The sequence below is a fragment of the Elaeis guineensis genome, chromosome 1 (assembly GCF_000442705.2).
Source record: "Elaeis guineensis isolate ETL-2024a chromosome 1, EG11, whole genome shotgun sequence".
Taxonomy (NCBI): Eukaryota; Viridiplantae; Streptophyta; class Magnoliopsida; order Arecales; family Arecaceae; genus Elaeis; species Elaeis guineensis.
In genome coordinates, this window is record NC_025993.2 from 109,583,723 (window position 1) to 109,602,095 (window position 18,373).

An 18,373-nucleotide genomic window follows, 5' to 3' on the forward strand; every position below is an offset into this window, starting at 1 on the left:
TCGCTCATGAAATGGTCCTTGGCTTATTTCTAACCTAAACCCAAAGCCGAACCCCATCTAGCCCTCGTTCTCGATTGGCCCTTGGTGCCAAGGCCGTCGAGACCTCCGCCCTCTCTTCGATGGTACCGAGGCGAGACTCACATGAAAAACTCCATTAGAACCGTTTCAGAAATTAGAATCTTCTCCAAGAACCCTGCTTCCGTTCTCCCCGCTCCCTTCCTCCCACCAATCCTTGAGTCCAAGAATCCATGGCGGGCGTCGCCCAGCTCCATCTCGGCACCCCCTTCCTCCCCTCCTCCGCCTCGCTCCGCGGCCGCTCCTCTGGCAGCGGCGGCCCAAGGCGGACCCCCCCGATCCAGGCCAAGATCCGTGAGATCTTTATGCCGGCGCTGAGCTCGACGATGACCGAGGGAAAGATCGTATCTTGGGTGAAGGCCGAGGGCGACAAGCTCTCCAAGGGCGAGAGCGTCGTCGTCGTCGAGTCCGACAAGGCCGACATGGACGTCGAGACATTCTACGATGGATATCTCGCCGCCATCATGGTCGAGGAAGGCGCCGTCGCCGCCGTCGGCTCCGCCATTGCCCTTCTTGCCGAGACCGAGGACGAGATCTCCCTTGCCAAATCCCAGGCCTCTTCCTCCCCCGCCGCCGCTCTTGCGGCCGCCGAAACCCCAGCCCCATCATCTCCTTCGGAGTTCGCCCCAGAAACCGTATCTTCTCCTCCGCCTTCTCCCAAATTCTCCCAGGCCGCTGTTTCTTCTGCCCATCCGGCCTCTGAGAGCGGGCGGAGAATCGTGGCCACGCCCTATGCGAAGAAGCTCGCCAAGGAACTGAAGGTGGAGCTAGGATCCGTGGCCGGGAGTGGGCCGATGGGAAGAATTGTGGCCAAGGATGTGGAAGCTGCGGCTGCTGCTGCCCCTGTGTCGAGTGCTCCACCCAAATCCATCTCCGATTCTGCTGCGGTGAAGGCTCCAGCTTCTTCAGCCATCCAATTGGGCACTGTGGTTCCATTCACCACAATGCAGGGCGCTGTCAGCAAGAACATGGTGGAGAGCCTCTCGGTGCCTACGTTCCGGGTTGGATATACCATCACCACTGATGCACTTGATAGCCTCTACAAGAAAGTGAGGATTTTCCCCCTAGCTTTTGATCAAGGAGCAATTTTTATGTTAAAATTTGCAGTTTTTCAAGTATCTGTGCTGTGTGATGAGATCAGATAAAGTCCAAAGGAGTGACTATGACGGCACTGCTAGCAAAGGCGACTGCTATGGCATTGACAAAGCACCCAGTTGTTAATTCCAGCTGTAGGGATGGTAAGAGCTTCACATACAACAGCAGCATCAACATTGCTGTTGCTGTGGCTATGGATGGAGGATTGATTACTCCGGTTCTGCAGGATGCTGACAAGGTTATATTGTTTCTACAGCCACTAGTGTTTATTTATTCAGTGTTTATTTATTCTGTGGCTGTTGCTGGGAAATCTTTGAATTATGTTTTTCCATAACAAGCGTATGTCATGGTTGGTATTTGTAGGTTGACATTTATTCATTGTCAAGGAAATGGAAGGAGTTGGTTGATAAGGCTCGAGCTAAGCAGCTGCAACCTCATGAGTACAACACTGGTACTCTTTACATCTCAAGATAATGCATCAAGCATTCAGTCATTTTGTTATCGTAATTTCATAATTTTTCCATTGCACAAAGGATTTGTAGTTGCTTAGATTTTTAGAAGTGGTCCTTTAGATTGTTAGATGAGTGGAAGAACATCATTATATATGCAACTTTTCATCCTTGATATTTCTTTTCACTAGAGGTTTAAAAGGATCATTATCGTGCTTGTGTTAGTCAAGGCAGGTTCTGTGCAGTTCTGTCCTGACAATGGGCATATATTGTCATAGAATGTTTTGCAACTTTATTAATTTTTGATTAAAAGATGCAATAAGGAATCTCTGTTTCTAATTTATTTTTTACTACAAACTTTTAGTAATAGATGATATACCCATTGAATGATGAAAACAGCCTTATTCATACCAGACTGGAGTGAACAGCCCATCTTAGCCACAAAAAAAAAAAAAAAAAAAAAAAAAAAAAAAAAAAAAAAAAAATGATGAAACCAGACTAGAATTAAATGATGTAGAAAGCCTAGATGATAAGGTCCTAAAAATTAATCAGTAAAACAGAAATAGACTATATGGAATATTATTTTGGTGAAAATAGAATGGATGATGTCCCAATCAAGATTGATGGACAAGAGATAGTACAAAATATTTGGTGTGTAGAATTTATAATAGAAAGTAATGGATAGGTAAATGAAAACATATGTAATAGAAATAAAGCTGGCTAGATGAAATAAAGAGGTGCTTTTGAGGTATTATATGATCCATGCATAACGTGGCAATGTGAAAGAAAACTTTATAGAATAATAGCAAGGCTTGCTATATTGTATGACTTAGAATATTGGGCAATAAAGATGGTTCATGAAATAAGTTGGATGTAACGAGAATGTTGAGGTGAATCTTTGGTAAAACTAGAAACAATGGACTAAGGAACTTCTTTTCTATTGTGGGTTATAGGGGCTATAGGAGTTGTACCTACAGAAGAAAAAAAAAGGATAATCGATTGAGGTATGAAGGGAGTCCGGTAAGGAGGAGTATTTTTCATCTTTGTTGATGAATTTTGAAGTAGAAATGGATGATTTAAGATAACATAAATGAAAATTGTCAAAAAGGGTATAGATAGCGTTGAGATAACATTAGAAGTAGCCCTAAATACGAATGCTTGGAGAAATGTGAATTCTTAAAGCTAGCCCCAAATAGTTGAGGCAAGGCTTGATGATTGTGGTTATATGCATGTTTTGAATTCTTAGAATACATGTTGGATTCTTATTAATATATCAAACACTATGTATCCTCTTAGATGATCTGATGTTTCTAGTAAGTATGACAAAATAAAATGTACTATGTTGTATTTGAAAACTTCAAGTCCCTGTTTGAATTGCATAAACACATACACATACATAAACTCACGAGAGACAACATATTATATATGTGTGAAACACACAAATATGTATGATGTAAGCATGCATGCGAGTACACATATGTATGTGTACACATATGAGGAATGCAGACACATACACAGTTTTCTGTCTGTATGTAATATTTCAAACAATGCAACATTATGTAGAGTAATAGAAAACCGCATCTGGTTAGTGCTTATTCATGTCTTTGTTAGTAAGACAGTGAGGTGTAAATTGTTTTCATGGATCAATATCTTACTACTAATATTAAGTAATAGGGTTTTTGCCAAATAAAATACTAGTCAATGTTCAGAGCTACGAACTCATGCACATAACCATGAGGCATAAATCTGTTAAGAGAGAGAATATTTACTTAAATTTGTGCACCCCTGATAGTAATCTATGAGACCTTTAGATTTAAAGTATTAGGATGAGAAAGGAAACCAAGACAGCTGCTACTTCAAAGAGAGAGCAAGATATTTCCATGCAAGGTTTGAGGAAGATTAGAAGCGTGGTTATGGTTCCAGGTTCAGACTAGTTCAAAGAGACAGCAACATATTTTAACTCCTGATCCTGTTTTATATTGTTGTGGATCACCTTTTGCATTCTTGTAAGATGGTGAAGGAGAGGGGAGGGGGCACTTCAATTAAGGAGACTAACATACTTTTTGTTTTTGCCATTGGGGATGTGCAGGGTGGGGGGTGGGGACATGCTGGGGTAGAGGATTGGTGGGGTATATCTATAACTAGTGTAGGAATAGAAAGAAGATGAATTTGACAGTAGCTGTACATTGGAGAGAAAAAAACAAAAAGGAAAACAAAAAACGGAGGGAAAGAGATTATGAAGAAGAAATTAGAATGAGGGATGGAAGAAGGTAATGGAGGAGCTAGGTGGTCGTGTGATTGACATGATGTGGAATATGAAGGCTTGCTGAGTATGTTTTGCAGTATGACGCCTTGTTTAAAGGACTTTTTATACCTCAAATTGCATTGTGGTCTACTAATAGGGCGAGAATCAATTACCTCTCCTGTCACAATACTTTAAATCCACGATAGAAAAGAGTCATATCGAGTGATTATTCAGTCTTGTTGATTGAAATGGGTCCCCACCGCTGGGCTGAGGTCAATGCTTGAAGTGCATTGGGATTTTTTATTTCTTTGTGGAAGCACTTGACGCGTACAACCTATGTAACTCCTTCAAGTAGGGCTGAGCATAGATCGGGTTGGATCGGATTGAGAGAAAAATTTGATCCGACCGAATCCAATCGGATTGAAGAAAATCTAATCCGCTGCCGTCCGTCTATCATATATAAACCGTTCGAAATCGAAGTTAACGGTTTCTAGCGGGTTCGGGTGGGTTGTGTCGGTTTGGGCTTCAATGTTGATCCAATTAAACATCACAAACTAATATACCATTCAATTCATATAGAAACTAGGATATAATAATTTCATAATATCTATAAGTTAGTACATAACATGTCATAATTGTCAATTTCAATTCTCCAAATAGTCTAAGTATTAAAAATACTATATCGATCGATCGGGTTCGGTTTCATATGGGTTAAAAATGCAGAAACCGAATCCGACCATAATTAACCGAATTTTTTACGAATCACAATTCGATTCAACCCGATTCATGTTCGGTTTCATACGGGTTCGGTTTCATATGGGTCGGATTGGGTGGGTTTCTTCAAGTTTCGGTTATTTACTCAGCCCTACCTTCAAGTCTAGCATACCTTTAAAAGCCATTTCTTAATTAGTTTCTACTTCCTTTAACCTTTAATCTTAATTTTCACAGTTCAGAAGTCTGTAGCTTGAATATATGCTGGCCCATCTTCAGTCATTTGGCATTCAACCTATTATAGTTAAATTGGCAAAGTTGCTTTGTTGAACTGGTAGATTTACTATTGTCATCAATTACTAGAAACTCATTTTTCTGTCAGTCTATCCACTTCTTTTGTTCAATCTGCAGGTACATTCACTCTTTCAAACCTTGGAATGTTTGGTGTTGACCGTTTTGATGCAATTTTGCCTCCAGGAACTGTGAGTGCTACTACTGAATCAATTCCAACTCCAATATTCTGAAACAAGTGCAGTTAACAATCGATACTAATTTCATATTTCTCACTGTCAATTTTACTCTGAACTGTGATGCAGGGCGCAATCATGGCTGTTGGTGCCTCCCAGCCAACTGTTGTTGCTACAAAGGATGGTAGGATTGGTGTGAAGAGTCAGATGCAGGTAATTTCTTACTACTGCACTAACCTTTGCTCCGTGGATCCAGGATCCTGCAATTTAGCTTTCAAGTGCCCCAGTTTGCCTTAATTGTCAACCATGGAACTTTAAATTCTTGCAGGTAAATGTAACTGCAGATCACCGGGTCATTTATGGAGCTGATCTTGCTGCCTTCTTGCAAACTCTGGCCAAAATTATTGAGGATCCCAAAGATCTGACACTGTAGTTGCTGCTGCGGACTAGGTATTCCTTCACAGTGTTTCTTCTGTTAGCTGAATTTAGTAAACTTCATCAGGGAAATAGTTTTACAAGTAGAGCTTCAGGATAGATGCTTGTTGTAATATGAGCTAGCTATCATATGTTCAACACGGCTCATAGCACCTTGTAGGTTGTGGGGGAACTGGATCTTCTTTTGGTTTGTCGACTGCATAATTCACTCTTGAATCCATCACCTTGCTATTTTCAAGTAAAGTTTTGGCTTTGTGGGAGACAAATTTGGGAAGCCGTGACTGCTATTCTAATAGAAACTGAGAATGTTGATCAAATATTACTCTCTGTGATGTGAAAATGCTGTCTGTAGCAATATTAAGCCTGTTCAAAAAAGCAGATAAGAATCTGGATAAAGTGGCGGATGCGTGCCAGTTTAGTTCTCACCTAACTGCTATTATCCCCAACCAAGACAACTAAGTGGTAGAAGAAAGGTATAATTGCCATATCTTTGTTCCATTTAGAACGTCATGCAATTAGAAAAGGTTTGATCATACGCATTCAAAATTCCCTCTTGGTGTGAAAGGTCCGGTAGGCTTCTAAGTAAATGCATAGCCTAGAAATCAAGTCGCATGTGACTTCTTATACTAATCAGTGATGCAAAGGATCCTTTTCTAAATTAACAAAAATAAGCCTGGCCTTGACCTCGAAACTAACCGTGCATAAACTGTTATGGTTAAGAGAGATACTTTGAGGAACCAATGCCCCAGGAGCATGTTAGATGGTCAAGTGTCACATATACCGGTAGTTTTGTCGGCTCTGGGAAGAACATCTTTCAATACAGGTCAGGGAAAATTCAGAAAGCAATGTTGCTCCATTTTTGTGTAAATAATACTGAAAATATTTGGCACTTGTGCTGTGGATAATTCTCGAGCCTGAATAATAGCATTGATCCCTTAGCTACTGCAGTGTCTTTGTACGTCGCGTTTCAAACACTCATTAGTAGTCTTTTTGTTTTCAGCGACGGAACAAATGTAGCCAATTGCCCAAAAATAACATACGTATGTAGACTGTCACATGGGGAATGGCCCCATTTTATGTCTGATCAAACCGTGGATGGTGATAGCTCCCAAGAGAACATCCTTTTATCAGTGCAAAATCTAAGGATGTGTTTGGCTTGCGATCCGAATCGAAATTAGAATAGCTTGATATGAAAATCGGAATGGGTTTATCTTGATTATCCAATAAAAATCAAAATAGAATTTGAATATTAGAATAAAATAGGAATTAAATTTGAGGAGATTGGGCACTCTCATTCCCTTTATAAAAAACGGGAATGGAACTCCCTCCAATTAAATAATTAAAATTGGATTTGCTCATTTTTATTTCCATTTCAAAGTCCAGCTTCTCTTAAACAAATATGCCTCTAAATTCTACCACCAAATCCAATCCCTTTGAAATTAATTATCTTGATTCTTGCCGCCCACGTATGTCTTATGATACGCAACTTAACCTGCTTTGCACCACTACATGATTATGGCTGTAGCTTGTGTAATGAAAAGTTTTAACAATCTGGAAGGAAGCAAGAGCAGGTGGAGGTGGAATTTATCCTTGGAATTTTTTCCTACCCTTTATAATTTTATTTGTGGATGGAGAAGCAATGCTCGACATTGAGCGTTCGCTATTCTCCCACGTGTCAATGATGCCATCGATTAACCATTATCCTCTGAAGTAGACAAACGATGAAGAACAAGCTGGTGGTGTCGACAGTAAAGAATGAAAAAGGTACGCAGGAAGGCAAATATTTCAGAACTTCCCCACTTCTTTCCGCTTGCTCCTTTTTAGTTTGCTTCTTTTTTTTTTTTTTTTTTTTGTGAAGGGACCTGCTCCATTTTAGTTTCAACCGTCCACTTTGATGGTTTTATCCTTCTCTGATTGACCCCAAAACAAAAGTTTTATTCGAGCGCGCGTTATTCCAAGAGACCGTGAGTTAAAAGAAGGAAGATTAGAATCATGCACTCCTATGAGGCTATCCAAATGGTAGTGGAAAGTTTCAGGGGGCCGCTCTCACTCGTTGACCAAAATCATGTTGGCACCTTATAATTTTTAATAAATTTTTGTCATTTTTAACATGCCGTCCCTCCTAGGCTAGTTTTTAAATTTCCAATACCTCCATCCATTATTAAGGATGTTTGTTAGAGTCGGATCTATGCAGGGACCACTCATTAATATCCCCCTTTTTTGGTTTTTTCAAACTTCCCCTCGCACCCATTCCATTTCCCTCATCTTCTTTGCTTTCTGTTTCCTTTCAAAATTTTGTTGGTAGTTTTGTTGCATTGATCGGTGGCCTTTTTCTTTTTTTAGTTTCTTTGGTCAAAAAGGAATAAACTTTATTTATTCTAAGATATACAAAGAGACCTCAAAAACAGGATTCATGTAAACACGATGGCAGCCCAGCACAGGTCTGAAAGCTGAGCGTTTACAAAACAGCATGAGAAAAGTCTAGAAGGAATGAGTGACAAACAAAGCGATCGGTGTTCAGGCTGTGCGGTGCACAGCACGCACGTCCATCGCACGATGGACGGCCGTGCACGGTCATGCACAATGAGCATGCATCTACGTATGGCCGTCCATCATGCGATGGACAGTGCATTGTGTACCGCATGATGCACCTCCAAATTAACTGGGTGAAACTTGGGTACCTTGTTAGGTGGCCAGGGGTGCAATTTAGTATGGGTCATGAGATGGTGATACATGTCATATTTGCAACAAACCTATAGGGAATCAGTGAAATGCAAGGGACAGTATAAAATATACTGAAACCTATAGGGATTCTAGAGGCTACTTCGTGGCCCGGAGTTGTACTCTCTCTCTCTCACTGTCTTTAACTTGCTCTGCCCCTATTTTTAATTCCAGACGTAGAGGGGTCTCCCTTGTTCTCCCAACCTGTGTGTCTTTCTGTGCAGCCAAGTACTTATAACAGCAAGCAATGGAGATCTCCATAGAGATGGGACACCAGCAGCAGCAACAGGGAGGGAGGCTCCAGGTGCCACGACGACGACGGCCGACTCAAGAGAACTGGTTAAAATCCAAACTCTGTTCCACTTGCGCTCTGAATCGAGAATTCTTCGTGTTTCTGAACGGAAGGTGGGATTTTTCAGGGACTTTTTGGACGGCGAGCGCGCATATTATCACGACGGTGATTGGGTTAGGCGTTCTGTATCTGGCCTGGGCTATCGCACAGCTCGGATGGGTCGTTGGCCCTGCTGTCATGGTCCTCTTCTCCTTTATTATGTACTACACTTCCACTCTTCTCGCTGACTGCTATCGCTCCGGCGATCCCATCACCGGCCAGCGTAACTGCACTTACATGGACGCCGTTCGTGCCTACCTGGGTTTGTTCTCGTCCTCTCTTACCAAATTACATCACCAAGATTCAATTTCTATGCTCATTTTTGACTCAAAAAATCACCTTTTTTTTAACTCGTAAATTTCAAATGAGCAGGAGGTCTCAAAGTCAAGATGTGTAGATGTATCGTGTACGCTATGTCCTTTGGAGCCGCCATTGGATACACCATCGCTGCTTCCATGAGCATGGAGTAAGTGGACTGAAAGAAAGAGTGTGTTTTATTCTTCCTTTCTTCTAGGAAACATGAAACCCGAGATATTCTTGTTTTGGTTTCGAGGAACAGGGCAATCCGGAGGTCCGACTGCTTCCATAAGAAAGGCCACAAGAACCCCTGCCATGTAAACAGCAACAGTTATATGATTGCATTCGGCTTGTTGGAGATCTTATTCTCCCAGATTCCCAACTTCGATCAGATTTGGTGGCCTTCCATCGTCGCCGCCGTCATGTCCTTCACCTTCTCTTCCATTGGCCTCGTTCTTGGCATCGTCCAAATCATTGGTAAACCATGCCAGCGAATAAAGTACTTCTATCACTTCAAACTTGTTCCTCCACTGCCCACATCCTAATCTCTCTGTTCTCCTCCGATCTATTCTCAAACAGAGAACAAAGCTTTCAAAGGCAGTCTCACCGGGATCAGCATCGGTGCTGTCACCAAAGCCCAAAAGATCTGGCGTAGCCTCCAAGCCATAGGAGCCATAGCCTTTGCCAACTCCTTCTCCATCAACCTCATTCAAATCCAGGTAAACAATTCAAAAGCCAATCAAACAGTGACCACTTTTACCATATTCTATACGATCTGTTTCACTTATCGTATTGCTGAAACATCGGTTCTGTTGTGGCTTTCCTTCAGGACACTATAAAGGCACCGCCACCATCGGAGGCGAAGGTGATGAAGAAGGCCACGCTACTGAGCATAGCGGTGACTATGTTATTCTACATGCTCTGTGGCTGCATCGGCTATGCGGCGTTCGGGGACGAGGCCCCCGGTGACCTCCTCACAGAATTTGGCTTCTACAACCCCTTCTGACTTATCGACATCGCCAACGCCGCCATCTTCATCCACCTCGTCTGTGCGACTATCAGCTTGTCTGCCAGCCCCTGCTCGCCTTCATCGAAAAATGGGCGCTTCGAACCTGGCCCAACTCCACCTTCATCACCAAGGAGATCAGGATCTCTCTCCCCTTCACCAAGTTCTACAACCTCAGCCTCTTCCGCCTCGTCTGGCGCTCCGCCTTCGTCGTCCTCGCCACCTTCATCTCCATACTCCTCCCCTTCTTCAACGACATCGTCGGCCTCCTCGGCGCGGTCGGCTTCTGGCCGATCGCCGTCTACTTTCCAATAGAGATGTACGTAATACAAAAGAAGGTCCCCAGGTGGAGCACCAGGTGGATGTGGCTCCAAGTTCTAAGCATCACATGCCTCATCGTCTCCATCGCCGCCGCCGCCGGGTCCATCGCCGGAGTTGTCACCGACCTCAAATTCTACCGGCCGTTCGAGACCAGCTACTAAGCCTACGGCTGCCACCCTCTTACACTTGTTATGGTTATTGGTATTTACTGCTGCTTTTGTTGCGTGTAAAAGGGAAAGTGATCCGAATAGTGATAGAAGTTGGTTCCCGACCAAAATCATCAAATCTGACTTGGAATGGAATCTAATCTAATATAGATATATTAAAATGAAAATTTCTACCTTGACAAAGCTTCCGTTTGACACATATATCTATTAGGAGTCGTGAATTTGACACATGCATGTGTTGCGAGCCACGGAATTTTTCTGAAACCCCATTTCGATCGAGAATCCTCGAGCCTCGCAGCTCAGAGTGTGTGATTGGAGCAGGGCTAGGAGTGGATGATTTGTTTCGTGCACCGAAAGACAGGAATTGTGTGGGGACCATGCCCGGTCCAAAAAATTTTGGCCTCCGTCGTGCCAAAATTTGCTGCAGCAATTGGTAGAGCCTTTAATTTACAAAAGGACAAAACGATATCATATAACTTAATTTCAGGGGGTGATTTAGCAAACAACTAGGTATTTTTTTTAAAAGCAACAATGGATCATTTATTGAGCAGCTTCAATCTTATCTGGAACATTCGGTGCTCTAAGATTTAAAAATTTCTCTCTTTTTTTTTATCAAAAAAAAATTTCTTTTTTCTCAAAAAAATCATGAGATATCTGCCATTAATACATGGAATGCTCGCTCAATATTTTTAGAAATATCAATTTGTTTCCTCCATTCCAACCTGAAGTCTCTTGGAGAGTTGAACGACGGTATTTTGAATATTTGTGCATATGATTCTGGTGGACTCAACACCTAATAAATAAGTAATCAATGGATCCATTCATTTCTCCACACAGTGCATCCTCCTAAATCTTTTCTGATCTTCGTTTTCAAATTTGCCCTTGATTTAAATGATTTTTAAGGCATAACCAATTTTGATCTTCTGAGGGATTGGCAGCTTATATATATTGGAAGTTGGACGTCTAAGGCCACCTTTGCAGCATTAGCAGCATTCCAAATGACTTGGTGATCTCTATCCTCATGCCAAAAAAATCCATCGAGCAATTTTCTCATGTCATTATATGTCACAGCATGCAATTTTTTTAAAAAAAATATATTTTATACATCTAATGTTAAAAAATCTATAGATTAACAGATCAATATAATATAAAAGACATCATAAATGATACCAAATATTCTAAATAGAGTCATAAAGTTAAATTATTTAAATAGCATGGTAGTAAAAAATAATATAGTCATTTTTACCTTTTGCTGATATAAATTATTTTTTAAAATAATATTTTCAGCATCAACTATTTCGGAGTGCTCAACATTAAGCAGAGCACGGCCACTTATTTGCTTCCCATACACATCTCTTTTCTTTACAGTCTTATCAATAACAAGACTTTCATCTTCATTTACTTCAATCTGTAAAAAAAGATTTAGTTATCAATTATTAAAAAATAGATAAATATAATCATTTATATATAAAAGAATAGAAATATATTACTCATAATAATTTTTTTTAAATTTTTTTTATCTTTCAATTCATTGTATTCAAGGCACGATATTAGAGATGTCCAGTGGGTGAAAGGGATCCCAAAAAGTTCATGTGATGCTAAAAACAGAAATGAGAAAAGATAACTTTTTTCAATATGAACATGATAAACAAAATTATTCTACTTTAATTTTTCTATGAAAAAAATATACCTCTCTTGATTTGTGATGGTGCAACTAACCGGCTTCTAGCCACATGACAATATTAAGAAGGATCATCTGAAGTATTATGTTAACCCAATCAACTTTTGGATGAGGTTGATGGTGTATCGATTTGATTTAACCCTCAATCCGATTATATACCAATTTGAACTCATTTGGATTGGCCCTCAATAGAGTATTGTGATCAGCTCAGTCTTTTATTGATCTGCCAGTAGAGACATCGATTCTAGACCAATATCGTCCAAAATCACAACTACGAATTAGTTACTCTCCAACTTTACTATAGCTACCTTCTAGCTATGCTATAGCTACTATTCATATGGATGAACAACTCATGATCCTCATGCAACTAACCATTCTATTACAATAAACTAATGGCCTAACAAATTTCTAATGGCCTAAACAAGCCTCCACTATATAAAGAGGAGCAGGGTACTCTCCGGAAGGTAAGTCATTACAAAAAGAGAGAGCTTAGACTATACTAAATTCATTTCAGCACCCCCAGGGATCGAGTTCTCACTCTTTCCACTCAAATCACTCTTCTTGCCTTCCATTTCTCTATTTTCCACTATCTTATCTCAAGACCCTGGCTGACTTAAGGATTAGAGGATCCTAAACCGAAAGGTATCCTACTGATTTTAGAACTTTTTTTGCAGGTCTATTCATGGTCTTCACCAACTTGACTTCTAGTAGTTCTCCAATTTGAATTGCACTGACTTCATCACCTTTCCTCTAAAGTCTTATAGCAATAGATTGGTGCTAAAGAAAGGATCTTTGTCCAAAAGATTTTTGTGGACATAGTGAATAGGAAGGCACTGAACCATTTCCTACCTGCACCATCTTCTTCAGGAGACGTACCAAAGACTGCTCAACCTCTAGTTGTGGTTGATCTATAATAATTCAGTCTTGTAGTTTAGGAAGTCTGGGCTCTTACTGCTGCAGCACAACAGCTCCAATGTATCACAGAATAGAAACAAGAGGCAGTTCCTCAAAAAGCTCAGTCTCGGCATACTCAACAACCAATCCATCAATATTTTCGTCGTGATCATTATTCTACACATACTTATCAATCTTTTGAAGAAGAATCTACTCCACACAGTAAAAAACCACATTGAAAGATTTTGAAAAAAAATTGATAGAAGTACAGCTTGGGGGCCACTTGCAAAGTAGGAAAGATTTCAATCTACGATCCCATTTCTCCTAGAAAATCCTGAATTGGTTCTTGCCCGATTCAAAATGCTGGCAATGGAATCATTTGATGGTTTCACTAATCCTTTGGATCATCTTGAAGGTTATAGGGCCATTATGAGATTGCAAGGGGCATTTGATAATCTACTTTGTGTCACCTCCCCATCACTTTCAAAAAATCTGTAAGGATCTGATTTTCTAGACTCCAAGGATCTTTTCTTCTTTTGAACAATTGGCAAGACTATTTGTCACTTATTTTGATAATAATCGACTCCACTTAAAGAATGCAAATAGCCTTTTTACTATCAAGTAATAGGAAGGTAAACCTCTCCGAAAATATGCCGCATGCTTCAACGCCGCCATACTGGAAGTAAAAAACTTCAATGATTTCATTGCAATAGCTGCCTTATAGCAGGGACTTCGAAGCAATCGTCTGATTTTTTTCTCCAAATAAAAATTATCTGGACACTTATGATCAAATGTTAGCTAGAGTCCGAAAGTATGTTCAAGCCGAGGAAGAAGAAAGTTTAACTCAAAAAGTAAAAAAAAGAGAAGAATGGAAAAAAATGATCCTGAGAAGAGGATCATGGAGATCGACAGGAGAACAATTCTAGCCGACCTCAGAAGAATCCGAGGTCAAGAAGTCCAGCTCAATGTTTTGATAACTATACTCATTTATCTACTCCTCATGTCTAGATTCTGATGGAAATCGAGGATCAAGTATATCTTCATCGATCCAACCTTATGAAGGCTCCACCGATGAAGAGAGATAAAAGAAAGTATTGCCGCTTTCACTGAGATCATGACCATGATATTGAAGAATGTCGGTAGTTTAAGGATGAAATTGAAATTCTGATTAGTCGAGGCCACCTCGACAAGTATGTCTAGGATTGGACAAGCTAAGTCACTGAACAACATTAGAAGTCTGATGACGATGCTGAACATAATCAGCTTACTGCTGTGGTCATCAACATAATTTCAAATCTTGATGGACTTTCGAGGGCAGCTGAAAATCCTTCCTCAAAGAGGCAGCATACTAGCAATATTATTTCATTTTCTGATAAAGATGTTCAAGGAGTTCAAACTTCTCATAATAATGCTATTATCATCTCTATGACAATAGCGAAATATGATGTAAAAAGAATATTAGTGGATAATGGAAGCTCTGCCAACGTATTGTTCTATGATGCATTTCAAAAAATAAATATGTTAGATGGGCTAAGACAGATCAGCACTTCACTGGTCAGATTTTTTGAAGATCCTGTAGCAATGGAGGAAAAAATCACTCTGCCTATCATTGCAGAAAGAGAACCATAATAGTTAACCGTGTAGGTCACCTTTCTAGTGGTTAAGATACAATCAACCTATAATACTATTCTCGATCGACCTAGAGTCAATACTCTCAAAGCAGCGATTTTCACTTATCATCTATTAGTTTGATTTTCGATAAGCAATGAAATTAGAGAAATACAGAGAGACCAAATGCTTGTCAGATAATGCTTCTTGATAGCTACAAAGATGAAAAAATCAGTAGAAGCTCTACTAATTGAAGTGCTTAACCGAAAAGATAATTTAGAGATTGACAAAAACCAAGATGAACCAGCTGAATAACTTATTACTGTTCCATTACATGAAGACCCAGAGAAGATTGTTCAAGTCAGATCTCAATTAAAGTTTGATTTGAAAGAGAAGCTGATATCCTTTTTCAGAGTAAATATCGATGTCTTTGCTTAGTCAGCTTTAGACATGTCAGAAATTTTTATCGATGTCATTATGCATATGCTGAATATTGACTCAAAGCATTATCCTGTACAATAAAAGAAAAGAAGTTTCATCAAAGAGGCTCAATATCTGAGGTGGATTGCTAATGTTATTGTGGTAAAAAAGGTGAATGACAAATGGAGGATCTATATTGATTATACTGACCTCAATAAGACTTGCCCCAAAGATAGTTTTTCTCTTTCAAGAATTAATCAATTTGTTGATGCCACTTTAAGACATAAGCAACTGAGCTTCATGGATATTTTTTCTAGCTATTATCAAAACATAATGACATCCGAGGATGAACAAAATATGACCTTCATAATTGAAAGAGACTTGTATTATCATATAATGATATTTTTTGATTTTAAAAATACATGTGTAGTATACCAACATTTAGTGAATAAAATCTTCAAGCAATAAATTAGCCATAATATGGAGGTCTATGTTGATGATATGCTGATGAAGAGCACTGAAGTAGATGAGCATATAATCAATCTGGAAGAAGCCTTTGGAGAACTTCACAAATATCAAATGAAGCTCAATTCCAATAAATATGCTTTTGGAGTAACATCAGAAAAATTTTTAGATTTTCTTGTAACTCAAAGAGGAATATAAGTTAATCTCAAAAAAATTCGAGCACTACTCAAGATGAAACATTTAAGTATAATGAAGAAGGTATAATGACTCACAGGATGGATTGCATTGCTCAGTCGACTCATCTTCAGATCGACTAAAAAGTATCTCATTTTCTTTAAAATCATGAGATAAATTAAAGATTTTAATTGATCAAAGGAGTGCCAAACTGCCTTCGACGATCTCAAAAAATATCTCGGGTCACCTACACTATTATTGAAACCAGTTAAAGGTGAGGCATTATTCATATATTTATCTATCTTGCCTAATGTTGTTAGCTCGATTTTAGTTTGAGATGATGTAGGAACATAGAGGTCAATTTATTATGCCAATAAATTGCTATGGGATGCCAAAATCCAATATACTCGAATAAAAAAAATGATATGTGCACTTATCACATCGGTCTGACGACTTCGCCCCTATTTCTAAGCTTACATTATTATCGTCTTAATTGACCAACCTTTGAAGTCAGTCCTACAATGACTTGGTACTTCAAGTCGGATGAGCTTAATGAGTTCAATATTTATTATCGACCTCGATCTTCATTGAGGGCTCAAGTATTAGCTAACTTTACTATGGAGTGTTCTATTCCTGATGAAGAGCTGACCTCAAAAAGGCCAAAGGAGATTATGGAAGATTCTTATTGCACATTGCATATTAATGGAGCCATCAAATTTAAAAGAAAGTGAAGCTGATTTGATCCTAGTCAATCAAGAAGGTGTTTTTATCGAGAATGCTCTAAGATTCGACTTCAACACCTCAAATAATGGGGTAGAATATAAAACACTTACTACTGGACTCAAGATGATAAAAGAACTTAGAGTCAAAAGGCTTAAAGTCTTCATTGACTCTCAACTTATTGTCGGATAGATACGAGATTAATTCGAAGCTAAAGATCTGATAATATCTCAATATTTATAAAATGTAGAAGAATTATCTAAAAATTTTGAAGATTTGAAAGTCATATAAATTTTGAGATCGAAAATTGCATGAGCTGATGCTCTCTCCCATCTTGCCACATTAAATTTTTTCGAATTAAATTAAATAGTTCTCATTAATGTTCTCAAAAAGCTTAGGATAGAGGTCTTACCAATTATCCAAATTGATCATGAATCAAGTTGGATTGATCCATTAATGGATTATACTGCTAAAGGAGTTTTATCAACCAATCCTATTGAAGCAAAGAGAATTAAAACACAAGCTCTATAGTATATTATTCAAGATGATCGGTTATGTAAGAGGTCGTATTCATTTTCATTATTTTGATACTTGCGACCATCATAAACTAATTATACTCTTCGAGAAGTCTACGAAAGAATCTATGATAATCACTTGAAAGATAGATTACTAGTATATAAAGTTATTCGACAGGATTATTACTGACTAACTATTCAAAAAGATACAGCTGATCTTATCAACAAATGTGATCAGTGCCAAAGATACGCTAATATTCAACATCAGCTTGCAGTTGAACTTATTTCTATCACAGCACCTTGGCTTTTCGCTATATCTGAGATAGATATCCTTGGATCTTTCCCAATGATGATAGGATAAAAAATTTTTTTGATTGTGGCTATAGATTAATTCACCAAATAGATAGAAGTTGAACCTCTAGCATAAATCATCGAGAAAAAGATGTAAGACTTTATCTAAAATTGAATTATCTGCTGTTTTGACTTATCTCAGATCATTATTATCGATAATGGATGATAATTTGATAATCCGAAGTTCAAAAAATTCTATTTTAAACTTTATATTAATCATAGGCTTACGTCGATGAAACATCCATTGTCAAATGAGGAAGTTGAGGTCACCAATCAAACTATTCTTCAAAGATTGAAAATAAGACTCACAAAAGCAAAAAGACTCTAGATGAATGAACTCTGTAGTATTCTCTGGGTCTATAGAACTACATATCAGAGATCAACCGAAGAGACACCTTTTAAGCTTACTTTTGGAGCAGAAGTAGTAATATCGATGGAGATCGGTCTTCCAATAATCAGAATAGAAAATTTATATAAGGAGAGTAACTCAAATCGATCGAGGATCGATGTAGATCTACTTAATGAAATCAGAAAAAGAGCTCAGACTCGCATAGCAACTTATAAACAAAAAGTATCTAGATATTATAATGCTCGAATGAAGCCAAAATTTTTTTATATGGGAGATCTTGTTCTCCATCGAGCTAAAATCTCGAAGCCTTCAGAGCAAGGAAAGCTCACTCCTAATTAGAAAGGACCTTACTGAATTACCAAGTGATTCACCCAGGAGCATATAGAATTGAGAACCTAGATGGTTCAACTATTGCATGAACTTGATATACTAAGAATCTTAGAATGTATTATCAATAAGCTTTCAATAAAGCTTTTAATATTTGTTTCAATGAAGATGGATTTTCATCGAAGTATCATGAAGAGTTCTCTCATCCAAAACTAGATCCATGAAAATCAATCAAATAAGGATAACACAATAGAGATCATGTCCAAAATAGATCGGTAAAAATTGATCAAAGAAAGACAATCCATCCAAACAAAGCCATGGAATCCGATCAAAAGAGGATGGTGTAGAAGAAATCTATCCAAACGAGGCTATATGTCCAGCCAAACGAGGGATAGAATAAAGAATTTCATCCAAATAAGGAAGGATGAATTACGTCCAAAAAAGGTCATGAAATCTAGCCAAATGAGGACGAGAAAAGATCATGTTTGT

General features: G+C 38.8%; 1 protein-coding gene and 1 pseudogene across 1 annotated transcript; both read left to right on the forward strand.

The window, feature by feature from the left end:
• The first annotated feature begins 79 nt into the window (after positions 1 to 79).
• On the forward strand, positions 80 to 5,794 carry LOC105038468 (dihydrolipoyllysine-residue acetyltransferase component 5 of pyruvate dehydrogenase complex, chloroplastic). Its single transcript, XM_010914274.4, has 6 exons — positions 80 to 1,124; positions 1,217 to 1,408; positions 1,534 to 1,621; positions 4,987 to 5,057; positions 5,172 to 5,255; positions 5,371 to 5,794. Exons 1-6 carry the CDS (start codon positions 249 to 251, stop codon positions 5,473 to 5,475), a joined length of 1,416 nt encoding a protein of 471 aa, XP_010912576.1. The 5' UTR covers positions 80 to 248; the 3' UTR covers positions 5,476 to 5,794.
• A 1,249-nt stretch (positions 5,795 to 7,043) lies between these two features.
• Positions 7,044 to 10,563, forward strand: LOC105038469 (amino acid permease 3-like; annotated as a pseudogene).
• The last annotated feature ends 7,810 nt before the right edge of the window (positions 10,564 to 18,373 follow it).